The sequence below is a fragment of the Stegodyphus dumicola genome, chromosome 9 (assembly GCF_044657685.1).
Source record: "Stegodyphus dumicola isolate Sdum_Otavi_A_Nest chromosome 9, ASM4465768v1".
In the NCBI taxonomy this organism is placed as follows: Eukaryota; Metazoa; Arthropoda; class Arachnida; order Araneae; family Eresidae; genus Stegodyphus; species Stegodyphus dumicola.
Genome location: NC_140776.1, coordinates 115,823,023 through 115,845,531, shown reverse-complemented (window position 1 = coordinate 115,845,531; position 22,509 = coordinate 115,823,023). Strand labels below are relative to the sequence as shown.

The 22,509-nt window shown below is 32.1% G+C and overlaps 1 protein-coding gene across 1 annotated transcript in view; it reads right to left on the bottom strand.

Moving 5' to 3' along the window:
• The window catches only part of LOC118188989 (IDLSRF-like peptide), a 325,674-nt gene extending 303,598 nt beyond the window's left edge, over positions 1-22,076 (bottom strand). Inside the window, exon 1 of the mRNA XM_085823952.1 lies at positions 21,825-22,076. Coding sequence (XP_085680078.1) covers positions 21,825-21,939 — 115 coding nt within the window. The 5' untranslated portion in view covers positions 21,940-22,076. The remainder of the gene's footprint in view (positions 1-21,824) is intronic.
• Positions 22,077-22,509: the final 433 nt, after the last annotated feature.

The window sequence follows — 22,509 nt, the reverse complement described above, 5'->3', positions numbered from 1 at the left end:
GAAAAGTTTGATGCCTTTATAGCACGCAAAATGTATACCTCTAATTTTGAAATTGCATGACGGTTTTTCACTGCGTGGGCTTCTAATGCGATAAAAATTGATCGCGTTGCAACAAGCTGCAGTCTGACAGCCTCTCTGTTCCATTAAATTCGTTGCTTTTCATGCGCTGAGTTAAAATAATACAAGAATGCATGGAAGTATAGCATGAGAAAAGATCTTCAAGAGAGAATACAGATAAAGAGAATTATAAAACAAATAAAATATGCATACGGAAAACTTTTAAGAACGTGGGAACGAAGGATTGTGGGTAACTACAGTTTTGATCCTGTGGTCCTTCTGGGACAAAATTCAGTGCTCTGAAAGAGGAATAATTGAAGATAAGTTTATAATATAAATCAACTGGAAGTCATTTAAAGACAATGGTATGGATCAGGGTCCAGATTTTGATGACATATATACTTTTTTAAATATTTTTCTCTTTTAAAGCATTTTCTTAACATCTTTGAGCATTTCAGCGAATTTTTCGGCATCTTTAAGCATTTCAGAGCATTCTGAGGAATATTTTAGTAATCACACTGGGAAAAAAAATATACTTTTGAAATAACATTCTCTCAACTCCTATGAAAATATTTTTAGAAGTTCTCAGGTCACGTCAGTTTTTAGTCACATTTTGTAGACAGAAAACTAATTAAGCAATTTGTAATTCTTATCCATCATAACAGGTTTTTATCGCAAAGTATGAGTGTCACTTCTAAGGATATTTACATACAGACATTTCTTAAGTCTCTAAATCTACTTACGCGGTTTTTATTTTATAGGATTGCAGAGGGTGTTTACACATTTTTAGAATGATTTCAGGATCACTTAGTTAATGTTTAAAATGTAAAAAGCACTTTATAAATGTTCTTCCTGATATCCATTTTTCTGGATTATAAAACTTCTTCGGAATTTTCATGATAAAAGTTTCATGAAATTTCTAGTGGTACTAATTTCCGCTCCTCTACACTATATTTACCAGAGTCCATCTATCGTGATGGGTTTGCCTTTAGATAGAGCTCTTTTTCATAGAACAAAAGTACAATACTTCTTAGCCGAAACGGCTGGAGAGTTCGCAGAAATACGTTGAAATGGTATATGTGCAATATCTGTATCAGCCTTCATTTTTTTAAGGAATGCATTGGTACTTTTTGAAATATGATTTCTCGCTTTTTCTCGATGAAGTTTAACACTTTGAAAGTCACTGGGATAAAGAAATGATTTTCTTCTGTATATGACGAACGTAAAAATTTCTCCTGATAGTACATTGAGACGATTTTTAACATTTTTTTCCACTCTTCTTATTTTTAATTCCCCATTGAAAGAGAATATAAACCTGTTAATGAAACTTTATTTGCATCGAAGAAACCTGGTTTATACATATTTTTTATCTCCGTTAACAAATAGACATTTTTTTCATTTCAGTTATTTAGGTAAACCAAGTTCCTCCAAGGTCATAATACATTTCCATTTATCTCTTGCTAAGTAGGTTTTATACAATACTCCAAAAATTGTTCTGTGCTGAGTCACGCGCCTCATCAAAAGCTGGCAAATATTATGCTTTCTAGCTTTTCTAAGATGTAAATATGTGTTTATTATTTTATTTAGTGTTGCTACAGATGTATTTGAAGATTCTACAGTGGATTTCTGCGTCAGAGACGTTTCGTTTTAGACTTTGTTACAAATGATTTAACTTTAGATAATAATAGAAATAGTACGTACCTTTTTTGGGTATTCCTTTGGCGTTTTCTTTCTAAGCAAAATTAATTATTGACGTTTTCTTCCTTTCCAATTAATAATGTTGTCTATTTTGCATTTAAGAAATTTTAGTGCCATACATTTAACGAAATTTTGGAATTATGAAATAAGAATATTTCTCTTCATAAATCGTTAAAATATATCCTTCAATCCACAGCTTGTTTACATGCGACATTTTGAAAAAAGAATAAATTCAGAATTAGCAGACGTTATATTTAATTTCAAATAATAAGCTATTGACAGAAGTCTTTATTCCAAAACGTGGCCTGTTTTTTCTTATTCCCTATCAAAATGATTCTAAAAATGTGTAAACGCCCTTGTTACATGCCGAGGGGAAAAAGCTATTTTACAGACACATCCTTGGTATTACGCACTCACAGCTGTGTGCAATACTTTTTCTACTTCAATAAAATTACTTTGATTTAATTTTAATTATTTTTTTTATTTTCTTTCTTTCTTTCTGTATTTATTTATTTATCTTTTTGCTTAACATTTCTAATTCGTTGGTAGTAAGTTAGCGAAGGTTTTTAGATCTCTCCGTTTTTAAAAAGGGATCATATTTGAAATATCATGAACGGAACAAAAATAAAATCGGGAAAAAATATATAATTCAGAGACAAAGTTGATCAAGTCTTATGGAACTGTACGCCATTCTTCTAATGGTTTCAAACCAAACATTTGCCTGTATTCAATTGCTTGGGCTTTAATCCCATTGGGCAATTGTGTCATTTTTTGTATTATTAAGTTTTATAATTTGGAGAACATTTTATAAATTTTAACGGCATTTTGAATGAGTATTTAGATTATCAAAATCCACGCCCTCTTAATGACATTGAAATTAACCTAAAGATTTAATAAAAAGAATTTTTCCCCATTTCTAATTAACTGTAATTATACTGAATGACAAATGTGACAAATAATCGTCAGCGTTATTGTGACATACACTAATATGCCTATTAACATTCATATTGCATTCCCAAATAACAAAACACTAACCGCAATACCTGTAGAAGAATATGATTCTCCCGTCCCGTGTCTTGTGATACAAGTGGTTAAGACATCCAGTTGGTGTGAGCATTCAGAAGATCAGTGCTTCCAATTCGACGTGGGCACGGTTCAGTTTTTGTGTTTTCTGTGCCTGAAACAACTTAATAGCTTTACATCGTAAAATTAAAACCTTCATCTGTCCAATACGCCCAAAGTTCTCAAAACATGATGAAAAAAAGCCATTTTTTTCACATATCTCTTAAAGGCTCCTGCTATTTTAGAACTGGAATCTTTTTCCTCTAATAAACATCCAGAGGGAACGCCAGAGCCCGTGAAACCTATGCGTTTCCCTCGAGGATCAGATTTTAATGCTAGTTTTAGAGTTTAGAGAAGTATCTAGCAACAAAATTCAGGTATGGCAAAATTTTTGAATTTAGGAGAAGCACTAAGTAGCAGTATTTAAGGGTAAATTAAAATCATTTAAAAAGTAATTGGAATTGTATACTTTGCACTTCAGACATCTTTCTCTACTGTCTACATATCAGCAAGAAGAGCAATGTAGCACTGCACTGACATCGAATACTTTGCGAACAGAAACAAAATAATAATATAAATTTAAATTACAAGGAGTTCAAATTTTCTCCAAAAATAAACATAGAATACCATATTGTCATTTATTGTCGAATATTGTCGTTTTAACATCTTTTGTAGTTATTTATTTGGGTACCAAAAGGGCGACCCATTCAGGCAAAGCCAAAAGGACTGAGTTTGCCCAAGCAACATCTCGGCCGGCGAAATTCTAGCTATGCTATTGGAGTGTTAGCCAACGAGTTATTAAGCGAGAAGCTAAGGACAGCGCAAACGCAGTTTGTTGTAAGGGAGAGTTATTTACGAAATAATTTCTTCAACAGATGGTGCAAAAAGAAGTTTTAGAAATATCAGCAAATTATTGAATCAGTTATGCTAAATAAAAATAGTACTATTTTTCCAGTCGATCGTAGCATTAAGATATGTTCAGTAATAGATACTAGAGTATTGAAAAAATAAAAGAGCAATAAGACAAGAAAAGAAATTATTGTGAGATCAAATGTTCCAAAAGAAATAAAAATTTTCTATCAAAGGAGATTGAAAATATATTCTTTTTTTCTTCCATATTTTCTAAAGAATAAAATTTCATTAATAAAAAGAGACTGAAAGTGACTTTTGTTTCCTTAATGTTACAAGAAATGATAATTTTACGTAGAAAGTGGTAGGCAATTTTTAAAGATAAATGAGAGATGAGGAAATTGAGAGAGAAAAAAATGTAAATGTTAAATTAAAAAAAACAAGAAGATGAAAAGTTATTTATCAAGAGCCCTGATTGTAATCACTATGAAAATCATATTCTTAGGTATTTTGAAAAATTTTACAATCAAAATTACGTTTTTCGTCATTGAACTGAAATAAAATAAAATCTGAAAGTAAGCAGAATTCAACGATCGGACAAAAAGGTTCTTTTAAAGTTTAATCTGGTTTAGCGGTAGAGATTATTTATATAGATGACGAATTTTAAATAGTCTGTTGCTTAAAACTGAAAGATAAGTATCTTATATTCTTATTATAATGGCAACATTCTGGGGCGCTGGAGATAAAAATGTTTTATTTCGAGCAGCATTCCCACTGTTTATTTTTAAATCGTTGAGTTTTATAATCAAAAACTCCTTAAATTAGTACATAATATAAAATAAATTAAAATCAAATTCGAAATTTAAAGTTCAGACTTCGAAGTGTGCATGATCGGGTGGAGGATAGTGCACGCTCAATACTGGGTGACTCTAGGCGCCGTCGTTCTTCCACTATGCGAGTAACATACGTGTATACATACATACAGATTCTTCTTTATTTAATAATGGAGAAGACTGAAATTCTAGATAAAATAAAATAAAGTTAGATATATCCTATCTTGAAAGTGGAAAGTTAATTAGCCTGCAAACGATAAACGAATTTAATTTGCAACGTCACTTTTGAACACAGCCTTAAATTATCGTAACACTGAAAACTAAATATCTGATATATGACGAAGTGTAATGCTTATCATATTATAACGAGACATATTAAGTTCATATTATATTATAAATGAATGAACTTTTTTCATGCCAAAGCTGTTATTTGAATTCATTGTGAATATGAAATGTTCCCATATACTACTAGATAAAGTGCTCTTCGTAGGTAGTGCTTTAATGCCTTTTTTTACGGGGATTGGGCGAGGGGGGGAAGATGTTTCCGAAATCACAGACAGGCAGTGATTTTACTCTTATTTTGGCTCAAGTTGAATTATTCAAAATTTTATCAAACTCGGACACCAATCAACAGTGTACAGCTAAAAGAGAGCTATGTAAAGGTTTTAGTAAGAATTGGTACTTGTAACCTTTCTTATAGATTGCTATAGTCACTTATATCCTTTGTTGTAGGATAAGACATTTCTCGGAAATGAACTTTCGGAACATTACCGCCCACTTTGCTGGATTTTTTTCGCCGTTTCCGAAATATCCGAGAAAAATTGATAGAGGGTGCTCTTAAATCTCCTCAAATGATTCTTTACTAAACTGTTCTATAGATTAAACGAAATTTCTAAACTATTCCAGCGATTAAACAAATACGGCGCCATTTAACAGTTTTGGTAAGAACTGATAAAGAGAACGCAATAATGGCGATATGTCCTTAGGTGGGTGACATGTGCGTACTGTTTTAATATAATAGCTCTCAGTGTAGAAACCAAGGGTTAGCTTCTGGAAATATTATGTAAACAGTGATCTTCCTTTTTGTTTTGAAGATCAAGTGTGCAAAACTTCATCAAGATCGAAATAAAAATATAGATCTGAATGAATTCAGCACATACAAACAAACAAATGCAACCTGTTCTTTACATATATACCAGCGAAAGTACCCGATACCAGTTAAATTAGATTAAGAGTAGTGTATCTAACAACAGAGAGAACGATACCGCTTTCTTCTCTAATGACGATTGACGATGCAAAAAAATACGATTCATAGTCATGCCTGCGATATGGAAGCCACATAAACATTTTCGATAGAAAAATAAAAATTCTCATTTTATTAGCAGCAATGGCACACCGTTTTTAATGATTTCCATCTTTCTAATCATATGGTCGTTCCAGTATTTCACCTATATTAAATTAGTCGATTAAATGTGAAAAAAAATTGAACATAATTGATCAGAAATCAATAACGCGAACAAACAAAAATAAAAACACATAAACAGATATTCTTTTATATATATATATGTAGATTTTGTGAAACCTACAAATTTTGATTAAAAAACTCTACGAATTGAAAGCGAGCAGTAACAACTCTTTTCGAAATGAAACATTTTTATCTCCAACGCGCGAGACTGTTGCCACTCGGGAAAAATTAGTGCAAAAATGAGCGTTTTCAGAGTTTTTAATTAATATCTCTAGTTTGAACTATATATATATATATATTTTTTTTTTTTTTTTTTTTTTTTGAAAAATGTGGACGTCTAACTTTTCCCAGGACCTAGAGAATAATTGTAGGAAGTTTGGTGACGATAGCTATAATAGTAAATGAGTTAATCGCGAACAAACATACAAACATACATTCTTCTTTGTATATATAGATATATGATTTGAATGTATACAGTTAGTGTCATTTCACGGGTCTAGTTAGTAATTAACATGAATCTTCGTATAATGCTTTAAATTTCATAGTTTGTTAATTATAATATAATAGATTTGGAAGACGAAATAAATATCCTGCTCTTTGAATGACAAAACACAACCGTGTGTAAGGTAAAAATATTTTAATTCGGGGAGTGATAAAACATTTATTTTAAATGGCTGAATTTGTTTATTAAATTCGAGAGACAATTATTTGTGAGTCTTTACATCATGGAGTTGAATTTGAAACATAAATATTTTCAGGTTTGTAGAGTGACAACACAAATGATACGGATTGTTACTGCGTTATGTTATAAGTTATATTTTTTTTTCCTTCGCTGAGTTACTAATACCTTAATATATCCATTATATTAAGTTGTTATATCCATTTATTAACTTCCGAAGATTGAGCTTTTTATCCTGTTTTCTCGATTATATTTACTTGTTTATTTTTAGAATTCTTTTCTTTCCTAAGTTGTTTTTCCTTTTCCTGTTCATATAATGTTTCGTTTACTATCCTCTTTCTGTTCTAAATGCTTTCTGTATTAAATCGAATATTTGCATTTTATATTGTTAATTTTCTATATGAAACACATGAAAATTATTTCTTATGGAAGCACTTTTAGAATCCTCAAACAGCTTAATTGCTTAAAGCACTAATTTAATTAATTAGCATTAATTTGCTTAGGGCTGCAACATTTTTTTCTCTTAATTGAAAAGGTATTTAAATTTCTCAAATTATGAAGAATGTAAATTAAAAGTTTGAGAATTTCAAATATATATTTCTACAATTCATGCGGAAACGAATAAAAGATTCTTTTATTTGGCAAATTTCTGCTCTGAAGAAAATGGCTCACAGTTCTGGAGAAACTTTCAAGAAATGGCCAAATTAATATATCTAAGTCTGTATACACTGAAAATTTTAAATAGAATTATGGCATTCCAAGTTTTACTAATGATATTAAGGACCGCAGAAAACTTATCACTTTCTAGATAACGACTTGATCTTCGTTAAATCAATTTTCCATCCTTGATTTGAGCTTGGTGATTAAAGTTTCTAATCCTCTCTTAACAAAGCTAATTAAGCAAATTGCGCTGGGATGATTCCAAGAAATTATTCTGGTAGAATATTCAAATCAACTTTTACTCCAGGGACTTGAAGGCTTTTAAAGAACGGATCCATCATGAAAGAATATCTCCCAAATGTAAAAATTCAAGCAACTAAAGTATAATTTTAAATTAGGATTCTTTTAAACATTGTAGCTTATCCTTCGATCTTGTTATCATATGTGTAACTCATCTTGCAAGCAAGGCAGAAGAAGTAAATGACGCATAAATCATGTTAATATATTCAGTTTCTGCTGAAGTAAAGTTTCTCGTCTTAAAGAAAGAGTACAGAGTTTGGAAATTATTGAGTACATTTGTCGAGTAATTTTAATCGCGTAAGATAACAGATTTGTTAGATCTTTTTTTTTTTATTCTTATTCATCTTGATTATTATATAATGTAGAAGTTGTATATATGTATGTATATAGATATGCATGCATGTTTGCATGTACTTATGCACTTATTTCATGTATGCATGTTTGTTTCTACTATTGTGGAAAAACGGGGACACCTAGAATACCCAAATTTTATACACACATAGTTCTCCACTGGAGCATGTGCATCTCGAAGCCTTTCGAATTCTGGTTTTCATTTATTTTTTTATTTTTTTTTAAATTGTTGCCATCACCAGGTACCTCGTTTTTAAAATATTAAATGTTGAAGAATCTTTATGTATGTGTGTACGTTTCTTGCATTATAAAAAACGAAACGTATATATATATATAAAGCAAGGTAGTAATTATAATTTTGAAAAACCAATTTGGTCTAGAAAACATTTTGCGCAATATGCTGCAAAATAAGTAAAATATAAAAATTGTAGTAAGCTCGCCTAAATGTTACCAGGAGCTGTTGCTCCAAAAAGTTCAACACGTTTTGATTCTGTCTTTTTAATGTTTTACATGTTTAATGGTTTGATTTTCATATGTATTAATTTTTTTAAAACGTGTTGAACCTTTTGGAGCAACAGCTCCTGGTAACTTTTAGGCGAGCTTACTACAATTTATATATATATATATATACGTATATGTTTATTTATTTATTTATTTTTCATGTTTAACCCGGAAAGACGCGCGTTGGGTGTTTCAGCACCCCCACGCTCAAAACAATTCGCTGGCAATCTCCTCCTATAGTCCGAAATGCTTAGGTTCATCAGTAGCTGCCTTCAGGGTCATGTTCTATACGTCTCGAGAGGAAACGGCAAATTCCGAGCATTTATTGTTGTTTAAATAATAGTTTGGGGTGTGCCGACACCCCACGCGCGATTTCGTTTTACTATTTTTCAGTGTGAGCCATGGAGTGTGCAAGTTGCTCTGTTCGGTCTTTTCCTCATTTGATGTATGATCAAGAAATGAAAAGACTTAAAAAATTATTAGAAAGGGTTTCGTCAGATGAAAATTCTATAAAAAAGAATTAGAAGATTCAGATAATGAAGATATATTTAGTGATCATGAGTCTGAATCAGAAGAAGAGTGCGACTCTTCAGAAGACATTTGTTGTGATCAAACTATTTTATAGGAATGGATAAAAGTTAGCTCCAATAAGAGATTTATTTCAAAATTTTGTCAAGAATGGACAGAAATTATATCATGTAGGAAAATACGTGACTTTTAATGAAAAGCTAGAACCTTTTCAAAGATGATGTCTCCTTTCGGCAGTATATACCTAAGAAACCTGCAAGATATGGTATAAAGATATTTGCTATGGTTGATTCTAGAACCTTCTATGCTTTCAACATGGAAATTTACGCATGTCAGCAGCCAGATGGGCCGTACAAGAAAGTCTAGCTCCATTATACAAATCTGGAAGAAATTTTACTACAGACACTTGGTATACCAGTTATGAATTATCCAATTTATTACACAAAATGATTTGATGATCCACAAAAAAAGAAAAAAAAACTTAATACAGGATATGTTACATGTACTCAAGAGAAAAAGACAGAAAATCAAAAATTATATGCGGGAAGTGTAAAAAAACATATGTCAAGAACATTGTGAAATGGGTGCTTCATGTATATATTGCAAAATATCTAATGCTTCTTGGGCCTAATTATTTCAATATTAATTATATAACTCGTTGTTCATGTAATAATTCTGCATAATTTGGATTATAATTGCATTCACAAATAAAAAACAAACATTTCTCATAGAAATCAATGATTCCTAGACATCTGAAAAAAAAAAATTATATATTTGTTATTCATTTTAAAATTAGCATTATTTAAAAAAAATGTTGCAGTTAATATAGAATGCATTTTTTTAATGAATTGGAATAATATATTTAATTTGTACGTCATTTAATTGCTTGGGGTGTGTTGACACCCCATGCGCGTTCTCGTGTTACATAATACAGCGCGCGTCCTCCCGGGTTAAGTGGTGTACGACCGAGTGGACCTTTACCACTCTATATTACATTCCCATATTGGAAAGAAGCATAAGTGGAAAATAAAAGAAGACTGGCGAGAAAAGCCAGTACAACGTAGCGTCCATTTTTAGCCGCTACTGAAATTGGAGGTGAGGGAGTTGGGCTAGGCCCGAACCCACGGAATCAAAGTCTTGTTGAAGACCGCTCGGCTGTGGAGTCATCGGGAGGAATCGGAAAATTAATCTTCTTTGGTAAATTGCAGGAGGAGTTCAACTGCGTGGATGGCTAATATCATTTTGTTAGAGATTGTTTTGGCATTTTTAATTTTCTGACCTATATATATATATGTATGTTATAGGCTACTGCGTTTGTATACACATTTTATTCTCATCATTATGCATGCAACTGTTATAAACATAAGCATTTCACTCGTACAATTTTATGTTGCTAGATTTAGAATTTAAATCAAACTCCGCGAGTAGGAAAATCGTGACTGAATTCACGAGCAATACTGTCTATCGAGAGGCTGGAACACAAGGAAATGCAATAAAAATGTATACATTGTCTACGTACTTGCACCTCTCCTGCGAAAGCGGCACATGGCCACTCTTAGCTTGCAAGCAGCACTATGGCCACTCTTAAATTAAGAGTTGAAGAGTTTATGAGGATATTTAAAACTTTTATTAAATGAACAAAAACATGTAAAATAAAAGCAGCGTTTTCTTTGTTTCACATTCAACTAAAGTGGGATTTCATAAAACAGACTCTAGCTGTAATTTTACCTACCGTACGATATTTACTTCAGAGGGAACAAAGTATACACTAAATTGGACTATTTAATTACGACATAGCATGCTTTTGTCGAATGGAACTGATTCCATGAAGACTTAAAGACTTGTTATCCTGAAGACAGGTCAGGCATTGTTCGCAAAAAAATTAATATTTTCAGGGTATATATATGTTTGTTACTGGCAATATAGGAAAGCTGGCGTTCTATAGACTATCTAGGCATTTTATAGAATGCTAAAAACCTGGCCGGCAATGCATGAACTGATTAACATTTCATACATTTCCTGGGCATTTTTACAGAATGCCAAATGATAAGCCGACAAAGTATGTAATGCATCTACAATTCGCTTCCAGTATCCATACGTATAATACATTGATACATAATCCATGCATTTAATACATGTATGGAATAATTTCACGAACGGTTTCGTTATCCAGACAGAAATTGAGAATGTTCATTTAAGCTTCCGTTATTCAATTAACACAAAGGGGAAAACACGACAGTCTCCTGCAGTGAAAGCATCGTTGACTAAACTCATGAATTCAATAATTTTCTACGTAAAAATGAAGCTCAAATAAGCATTCTGAAGCATAGTAATTATTAAGTTTCACTTGGAGAAATTTAAATAGAACTTAACACATATTGTCTGAATGCTTTATACGAAAATGCCTCAGTGTAATTCGTTACTAACAACTGTAACTTCATTTCAACTAGCTGTTTTGGGTACCAGATAGTAATATCACGTAAGAGAATTTTTGAAACTTCTCATTCATGAATTATTTACAATAAAAACTAGCTGAAGTACCTGGCTTTGCTCGAGCTTTACGCAGACTGAAAAGCCTTCGTTTAAGGGACAGGGCTTGATTTTTTTAAATAGTAGAACCGAAATATTTGCGAAAAGCTGAGAGAGATCGACTTGCTTTAAAGAGTATTATATATTAAAAAATTGCTTTAAAGAGTCCTAAGCTATTAAAAGTAGAGCTATATTGTCCTCACGAGATAACTAACACGACGCCATCTAACGGCTTTAGTAAGAACTGATACTTACTTTGTTATTTGTTATGAGATGCCTTTTTAAAAAAATCACCATTTATTTAGGTCTATTCCTCCATCGTTTTCGAAATATTCGAAAAAACTAATAGAGAGCGTAGTTAAATTCTGAATGAAAGTTCATTTATTAATTAATTTAAATTCTGCATTCTGCACTATACTTCTGAAAAGCTCTTCAGTGTTGTAAAGAGTGAAAGAATAAGGCTCCATTTAACGGTTTTCGTAAGAACTGATAATGGGAAGGTTTTCTTTCAAGGTTCTACTTTGTTCCATAAAGTTCTTCACTATTGTAAGGAATAAATAACACGGTGCGATCAAACGGTTTTAGAAATAACTGGTAACGAGAAAGAAAAACGTGATGTGAATCTATGATAAGTGACATGATTTCAAAATTGAAAGTGCACAGAAATATAAATATTTATTTTTTGTAAACAAAGAATTACACATTCCTTGCTTAGTATGTATGATCTTTTTTGGAAGCGGGAATGTAACGAAGGTAACGTGCACCTAAAATGGGTGTCAGCAGCGACACATTCTAAAATAAACACCCGAGTGCAAACAACGTGGTGTAGTTTTCCGAAACCTTATGTAGCTTGTAACCTTTATCTCGTTTTGTATTGTATTGCATTGTATTATTCAGTTATGGCAAAGCACACGAGGGCTATCTGCCTAAAGGGAGGGATGCCTTCGTGGAGGACTTTCTAGGGGAAACTGGTTCGTATACACGTTACACATGGGGAAAACCCCGAAAACGCCCATGCAGCCAGCCCGTTCGCGGGATTCGAACCTCGGACCGAACTACCAGTGTTCAGCGTCTTTACCGCTCGGCCGCTGGTGGGCCCTTATCTCGTTTTGAAGGTCAAGTATGCCAGATTTAATTAAGATATTAATAAACTGTAGATTTGTATGAATTACAAATAAACAAAGTCTGGTCTTTGAACATAAAGATTGTAAGTAGTTATTTTTGTATGATATTTTCTAATTTTACTATAAAAAATTGCTCAATTGCATTTATTATTTCTCAAGTTACTTTCAAACATTTTATTTGTGGTATATTCTAAGAAACTTTTGCAATCATAACATACGAAGCGAAACTTTATATCGGAACACGCAAAGTCTCTATTAGCTTATACTCACGTGGTTTTGACCTTTTGTAAAGGTTAATGTTAGTTCGACCTCTTCCAAATTACAGAAAATTACAACAAGAAAAAGTCTGGCACGCGAAACTATAAAATATTAAATATAGCATGTAAGTAAATTTGTGTAATATATATTACTACAAAATTCATTTGTTAGTTGATCTGCAAATTTTAGGGTAAGGTATATTTTCCAATTTGGAAGCAGGAAGTTTCGAATTGGAAATCACCTCAACAACTGATTCCGAGCAATAAATTACGGTACACTTTTTTCATTTAAATTTAGAAACAGATTATGCTTTGATTCATTTGTTTTATTAGGTAAAAATTATTTTTTCAACACTGGATATAACAAACTACCTGACCTACCCAACGTCTGCCGAGGTTTATGCAGAGCGATGGTGCTTCATTTACTTTATTTATTTATTTATTTACTTATTTTGAAATTTCAGGTAGACAGTAATTTCCTGTTTTTTAGATTCAATATGGCTTTTGGAATATTTTGCGAAGCATGAATAAAACGTGGAGCTAACACGGCGCCACGGAACAGTTTTAGTAGGAACTGGTACTTTCTTTGTTGTGGATTATTCATTTTTTCGAAAATGAACTTCCGAAAAGCACCATAGACTGCGCACTGATATTTTGCTTTAAAGGTTCAACACTCTTCTGGATAGTTCCATATTGTACTAAAGAATAAACAATCCCGGCGCCATCGAATGTTTTTAGTATGAATTGATAGTTGAGATTCAACAATGGCGAAGTCATTTCAAAATTTTGAAACCTTGTAGAAATACTAATATTTATTTTTACAATATATATATACATATATAAATTCCTTAATTAGCATGTATGACTTCTGTCGGTAGGGGAAACAGCGTTGTTACGTTCCCGGAACGCAACAACGGTGGCATGAATTAAAGAGATGACATAACCTCAATATTCACGTGTTTAAAAACTTGAGTGTGGAACCCGTGGTATGGTTTTTTGAAATCTTATGTAGACAGTCACCTTCCTCTTGTTTTGACAGTTAAGTGTGTAAAGCTCCATCAATATCGAAAAAAGCTGTAGATTTGTATAAATTACACGCATACACACAAAAAAAAGATACCCCTGTTTATGCATATACACATAAAGAGACGAATTTTATTACTTCAACTAGTGCTATTTTACGGATAATTTTAATAATCTGTATTTATTGCTTTCTCAAGAAGGCGAGTACTTCAACATCAAGCTCCGAAAACCACAACTATGACAAAACCTAAGCAAATATCTGTGTGACGAGTTTCGAGAAGAGTGGAACAACTCCACAACAGGCCGGCGCACCAACCAGTTCTTTCGAAAAATCAGCAGAGAAATCAGAAGCTCCAAGTCCTTCCTAACATCTTACATTTCCGGTCATGGTGATCATCATCGATTGAATTACATTACCGCTACATCCAAATTATTTTCTTAAAAAGAACCTCTTTAATAGCAGCAATACCTGCGAAGTCAAAGGAGATGCATAGACCTTAGCCCTCTGAGTAGCACGGGTATTTGCTTAAAGACTTGTATTGAAACCGCATTTAACAAACAAATTTGTAAAATTTTTTACTTTAGTCTCTGTTTTCATAAACGTGCATTCGTTAAGATAATAATTACATCATTACAGAAAGAAAGAATGCAAAATATTTTTAATCATAAACTAATACTACAAACTTACAATGTCTTACTGCAAACTCGGGTGAACTTCTAAAGGCTAGTGATGTCTCCAAATCATGAAAATACATCTAAAGCTCAGTGTTGTGGGACTGGATCCTTGCCAAGTCACATCTAAAGACGGAAATGAAAAAGCGGAAAATAGCAGTGTCTAGGCTACACCTCAACAGCTGATCCCGAGCAATGTTAACTTTCTTCATAATTCTTCACAACATTAAATGCATTGAGGTGAGTCCATAAACTTTAGACTTATACTATGAACTGAAAGACCTGAGCTCAGTATAGTCTTACCTATAAGAAATATTCCTACATAACAAGAACCAGACATTCCAGTGTATCTTAAAATTAAACTCCATATGCTTATCTACTTCCATAAAAATGTAAAAATTCCAGTACAGCTATCTCCAAAGTATCAACTCTGCTTTATTTACGTAATCCAATATTGTAATTAGTATACTCAACACATTGTGTTATATAACTTTGCCTAATTGTATGTTAATATCCTCTTATGTTAATAAGAGCTTAAAGTCAATTCCAGTTTTTCGAAATTCCAAATCTTTCGAAATTTCCCTTTCGATTTCGATTTGTTGGAAACATTCGTCTCCACCAAATCTTATACGACTTCATGGAGGTGTCAAATTCTATCAGTTTAGTCCCCTTGGGCAATACCTGTTCGATTCTGTAGTGAAGGCTCTAGTGCTCTACACACTTTTCCCTGCATTAAATGTTTCCAGGCCAAAGGGATTTGAGTCCCGAAGGACTATTACTTTCGTTTTGCCATTTTGCGTCGGACTCCTATAAATGTCGGTTCACTTTTCAAACTGACGCCACCAAATGTTAGAGTCTTGCATTATATTTGAAGAAATTAAATAATGAAAAATCTGCCTAAATGTATGTATATTTCTTGCATTGTGATAAAACAACGGTGCATAGAGCCATCGAATTTTGAATGACGTAATCCTCCTACGAATATGGGCATGTGGAAGACTAAATTTGAAATTTGGAATTTGTTTTATTATCGATTTCCTATTTTGAAAACTTTAAAAGCGAGCAATAGCAACATTCTACGGGGGGGGGGGTAACCTTTTTATCTCTATCGCTTCGAACTGTTCATCGAAAATTCTAAAGATAATCTCATTTTAATATTATTTTGCGACATTGCTATTGAACAAAATTTTATGGTTTAAGTGCAAAAAACACGATATTTAATAAATAAATGTAACACACAAAAAGTTAAAAAAAAGTCCCTTTGGACGTAATTTAAAATCAGAATCATTTCAGAATTTTTTTATTTAATAATGTTCCCTGTTTTTAATTAATGATAGAATAGATGTGAAAGAAAAATTAAGAATTTTAAGCTTTGCCGAACGACGACACACTACCGGGTGGAAGATAAACATATTTTAACTTGTGCAGTAGCAAGAGATTCTTTTTAATTCGCTAAGTTTGTTGATTAAATTCGAAAGAGAAGTATACTGCGAGTTTCAATACACTTCTTTGATATCGATGTGTTTTGTGATTAAATTTGAAACATAGGTATCTTAAGCTTTACAGAGTGGCACCACAAAGCTTTACAAAGACGATGACAGGCATCCTTACTGCATTGTATTGTACACTTGGGATCTGTAACTCAAAGTAAATTCCATATATTCTAAAGTTACCGCAGATTAGAAGGAATTTCATGTTTCCCAACTTCTTAAGTGTGGCGATAAAAACAATTAAAATCAAAGCTGATATAAACAAGTTCTACTTAGCTGCAAAATCTTGCAAGTTGCATGAGTTTTTATAGTTGCTCCTTTCACTTTTTCTCGCCTTTTTAGTATCAACATTAGATGCGATATAATGAATAAGAGATAGGAGAAGCTGTTTGACAACGCAAAACTTTATATTTAGTTTCTTTTGCGTTTCGTTGCTAAGGACATCATATAAAAGTTTATTTTACGGTTTAAGAGCACAAATATAATTTCATCAACAGAGTTCTGCGTAAATTATTCTATGGGTTTAACATTTATGTTTGCTCTTACACGTTTAGCGCCTCAGGTTTAGCACAAACATCACGTAGCATCTATGTTTGTTTTCAACGCACGTAGATACTTATAGGCACTTTATTTAGTTTTGCGGTGGAAATTTGCAACTGTGAAAGTGCAATTTGCTGTTTCGTTATACCCGAATAAAAAATGTCCATTTTCCTCTGTTGTCAGCTTTATTTTCTGTACGTCAACAGCTTTGCATTAGAATCTAGCAGTATATGTATCGTTATTTTTAATTATTTTCTTTCACTCTAATTTCTTCCTTGAGAGCCTTATTATGTTAAACTTTGAGAATACTATTTGTTTTGTATTTTTTATGTTATTAACGAAGTGCTTGCATGTAATTCCTTGCACTGTGAAAAATGACTATAGCCATCAAATTTTGAGTCTACATAGTCGTCCACCCGTACATGTGAACCTCGAAGCCCGAACTTTGAGTTCCGAATTTTTAAATTTATTTCATATTTTGTGAAAATTCAATGAATGTTTTGCTAACAAATCAGCTATCTGAAAGCAAAAAAGTTTCAACACTTCTCGAAATAAAAATTTTTGTCTCTGGCACGCAAAACTTCTGCCATTCGGAAAGATGTCAGATATTTGTCTTTAACATTTAATCAACAAACTTCGCTACATACTGACAGACAACAAACATGCATGCATATATACAGATTCTTTATTATTTAATTTTTTAATAACATGGGGCGATAGCATTTGGTAGTAGGAATCTGAAAACTAATTCGGGAACAAAAGTCAGTCTCAAGACTAATAGCCTCTCTGGTGCTAATAATGTATTTATTGCATCCATACACTGAGAAGCTCTCGAGAAGTTTCACTATATATTTTTAAACTGACTATTTTCAGTAATTCATAACCTAATTTCTCAACTGCAAAGTATTTAGAGATGAGTAAAATCTCTACATTTTGGGAACAAATGTTAAGCGCGCTAAGCCTACTTATGTAAGTAATCTTTCTTGTTGTCTATGACATATTTATCCAGTCCTTAAGACGATAATTTGCTGAAGAGAATTAGAGCAGACTGAGAAAGAGTTTGTTGAATGTTCGTACTCCGGTCACATACACCGCCATGAAATGCTTAAGATTACGCTGTCTTTTACCCTCGGGTTATGTTTACCTCTTAGAATTTTGATGCAGTTCTAAGTTCGAAGGTTTCTTTTCTTATCGAAAATAATTTATTAAAGCTGAGTCCGTTAAGTATAATAACAGCTCGTAGAAATATATGTATCTGGTTTGCTGAGATGTATTGAAGACGAAAATAGAGTTGTAGGTGAATAAAAAAGCGCTGCAATGAATGTAAGATATTGAGAAATCGTAGTTTCTACGTTTTAGCACCAGGGGTGCTATTAGAAATAATGAAGAATCTGTACGTAAATAATGAAGAATAAAAACAAAGAAGGTAAAAAGAAGATGTGAAAGATAAAGAAGATAAAAGTAGTGAAGCATTTATATATATATGTATGTATGTTCCTCGCACTGTAGAAAAAAGACGGCATCTATAGCCACTGAATTTTTTCGCTACACGAATATGGGGACCACGAAGCACGAATTTTGAATTTCGAATTTCCTTTTCGATTTATTAGTATTTTGTACAAACTAAACAACGAACTTATTAAACAAACTCAGCGATTTGAAAGCGAGAAATGGCAACACTTCCCGAAATAAAACGTTTCATCTCTTCAGCGCGAAAGACTGTTGCCATTCACTAAAATGTAAGATATTTCTTTCAACTTTTATCTACAAATTCGGCTGTTTGAAAGCAATGTATTATTAATGCCCTGAATAAAATATTTGTATCGCCACTCACCAGCATGTTGCCGTTCAAATCACGATATGAAAGAAATTAGAGTCGAACGTTAGGTATGTAACTTTCAATTTAATCTGTATGCTACTGCAAACCAAGTGACTGAAAAGTAATAATCAGTTTTTAAAAATAATTTTTTATCCTGATAGATTTGAATGAAAAAGCATTTAATGAGATGTCTAATTATAAATATGAAATATTTTTATGAAATTACATTAACTGGACTCCTTAAAATCGTTATGTATTTTTTCTTTTTATGATGACTACTTCAGGCGGATGGCTGTTCGAACGTCTAGTTTAAAAAAAAAAAAAAAAAAAAAAAAAATCTAGCGAATAATAATGTGAAATCTGTGCTTAACGATAAAGCTGAAAAAAGCAAAATAATTGTATTGCCAGGAATGTTAGCAAGAGAATATTGATAACCAGCGATGCTCAGCGAAAGCATAAAAATACTTTAAAAATTCTCTACAATTCGACACTAAAATGTTTTCAGACTTCGTTTTTTACTTTTTTAAACTTAAAAATATTTTTGTAGTGTCTATATTACAGTGGCTCATATTGGTTTTGTGACACTTTTCTTTTAAAATTTACTTGCTTAGATCTTTAAATTTACTTGCTTCATTTAAAATACAGACTAAGAATGTTACCCTAACCATTTCCCTAACCGTTTTCCACACCATTTTTTTTCCCTAAGTCATGACTTGCTTCATTCAGGAAATCCAAAATGCATGTTGTAGCAATGCGTTGCTTTTAATGAACATATAGTCTTTTAAATTCTTAAATTTTCTTTTAAGTGAAATCATGATTATCTTTTTTTGAATCTGTTACAGAGTTGAAGACTGGAGTGTTTTCGTTGAATATTTCGTATAACATTTCTCGCAGATGCATTTTACTAATTGTCGCAGATCATAATTTTTCATGAACAGCTTTTAATGAATTTTATCCAAATTGATTTTGATTAATTTATTAAAAGTTAATTTAATCTATATACGCTATGTTTCTTTCAAAAAATAGTTCGTAGAAATGGGAAAAATAAGTTTCGAAATAAATCCTTTTGATAAAACTAGTCTCTTTAATGAAAAAGATTTAATTTATTTGCATGATTTTAATTTGCATGATCATTTTGTACAAACGAAATGTTTACTTTCGTCTTTAAAATAATAAAACAGTTACGTAAAATGACGAAATAATTCGAAAATTTAAATATGTATCTTTAACTGCATATATTTCGTAAATTTAAATATGTAACCTTAATTACATACATTTCGGTCTTATAACCGAAGACTTATTATTTCGGTCTTATAACCGCAGACAAAAATTTTTTTGATAAATTTATAACACAGCATTTTTGAAAACTAATCATAAATTTCCAAGATTCCATATTATACCATTTCCTGTAGAAACATTTTATTAATTATCGCAGATCATATTTTTTCAAAGCTAATTTTAATGGCATTTACCCAAAATGATTTTGAATAACTTATTGAAAATTAATTTAATCAATTACGCTGTATTTTATTTTTCGTGTAAAGAGGAAAAATTTGTTTTAAAATAAATCCTTTTGATAAAGCTAGAATCTTCAATGAAACGAGATTCGCATAAATATTTGGCGCACACAAAATGTTTTTGTTTTAAAGTAAAATAACGGTTACTGTAAAATTAATTTAATCAATTTAAGGTATATTTAATTTATTATTTAAATATATTTTAATATATTTAAATAATAAAACTATTGTGGCAAATTGACGAAGTTATTTGCTGATCTGTTAAATTAAATGTATATTTTTAATTGTTTAAATTTCGGTCTTATTTATTTTTCACAATAAATTATTTCTCACATCAAATAAAACATGAGCATCATTTATCCGTTAATAGTAATTATATTTATACGCTCTACTTCTTATCATATAAAAATTACAAGAGAATTTCCTTCGTTTAGATTCTGATGTGATTGGTTTCATTGCATCTTCGTTAGGTTCAAACGAATTTTTTTATTAAACTTGCGGGGAACGCATATAGATAAGCAAATGATTTGAATTCAAATATGAATGAAATTTTAATTATATAATTAAAGTAATTTCATTTAAGATATTTTCTTTTATCTTAATTATTTTGAGTTTTTGATTCTTCTCTTTTGCTGAATTCATAGAGCATTGTCGGTTCAGAATTTCACTACAGTAGACGCCACTTAATGTGATCGCGGCTAATGTTATCATTGCCATACTGTTATATAATTGCCGAAGCTCGCCCGTTTGTACACGAAATAATGAAAATTACGTAGCTTATTGTATTCAACAATTCGGTTAATGCGCTAATAATGTTATGGAATGAATTTTTCAAACCGAAGTTAATTTTGCGAATAAGAGTGAAATACATTTTAAAAAATTGCCAGTCGGCCGAAAAATATCTCTAAGGGTTTAAATCACCAATGTGCTTAATTTTTATTTAATCTTCCCTATAAATGCTGCTACAAGGAACGCCCTCCATGTATTAAAATTAGAGATACAACATCGGTCACATAATTTTAGAACAATTATGAACAATTCAGACATTACGAGCAGCTCATAAATAAACTTTAGCATTTTTCTAATTAAAATGTTGGGAAAGCACTTATTTATAGTTTTCTAGTTATATTAATTAAATTCCGTTACTATTTTGAGGGATATTGTATTCTCATCTTTTTATATTAATATTCTGTTAATGGTATCAAAATGGCCGCGGGCAAAAGTGATCACATCAAGTGGCGCCTACTAGATTTGAGTATTTCAAAGACTCACAAGAATATATCCTGATTGCTTTCGCAGTAGAAAGGGAAAATAGTTCTTTTTCTTTGTTTTCTGGTAGGACGTGGTACAGGAAGAAAAGCATTGTAATTAATATATGTTTCCCTTTTTAAGTTAAGCGAAAAAAACATCGTCTTTCGAATGCGCAGTGATCAGAAGAAGGAATTAAATTTAAATGACCAAAATTCAAACTGAAAAAGTGATTAATAACTAAATGAAAGTCAGTGAAATTTAACTAAATGAAACCTTCAACTAAATTTTAATTATTAATTGAATGAACTTTAATTGAATAAATTATTAACTAAATGAAATTTAAACTGAAATTAGAAAACTAAACTTCTTTTTCTGAAATATCAAATTTCTTTCCTTTAAACTTTGAAGAAAAACATGAAGGAAAGAAAAAGAGATGAGGAGATGAGAAGAGTTTTCTGCGCTGCGCCATCAAGCAACATTGATTGAAATATATATATAGATACGAGGGACGGAATTTTTTTTTTTTTTTAATTCCAAATCATCGAATGAAGTTCGTCTGCTTTTAAGACCTGATAAATCATTTTTCTTCATGCATACATTTTTTTTTCTTGGCACTTACCTTCTCTTTTCACGTTTGCCAAATTTCGATGCAACACGTTCGAGAAATCTATCAGGTGCGCGCTTTTCGCCAAACCGACGAACACGAAGAGCAGGACGTTCAGAAGACAACTCATGGTTCGTCAACTGTCGATATTCAGACGATAATTCAGAAAAAAATCCCGAGCTATTTTTCGTCGAACCCGCAGAGGTGCTTCTGTGTCGGGGTTTTGCCGAAGATGCTATCAAATAGAAAGAATTCACACAGTTGCGCACAGGTGCGAGATAGACCGGGGGTCAGGGGAAGGGAGGTGGGCGTCAACCAGACATGCGCACGCAACGTGCGTCATGTACTTCCTCCAACCAATGACGGAGCGGGTGGTACCTCGGGGGGCTTTTGTTCGCGTCTTTTTAGCCCCTTCGTACGTTTTTCTCTTGTTTTTACTATTCATGCTTAGGTTAGGTATGGTTCTTGCTAATGATATAATGTACAGGTATACGTTTAATGGTATGCTACGCGAAAGAATGCGTAGTGCCTTTTACTGCTGCGTCGTAAAATTGTGGAAGCCTAAAGGGCCTGCGCGTTCGAATTTGTCCCTCCCTCTCTCTATTAGGGCACCATGCCATGGAGATTCGCAGCGTGGGTGGCTGACGTAACTTCGAAATTTCTCAAAGTTATTTGGCCTTTCTAGCATCCCATTATGTTA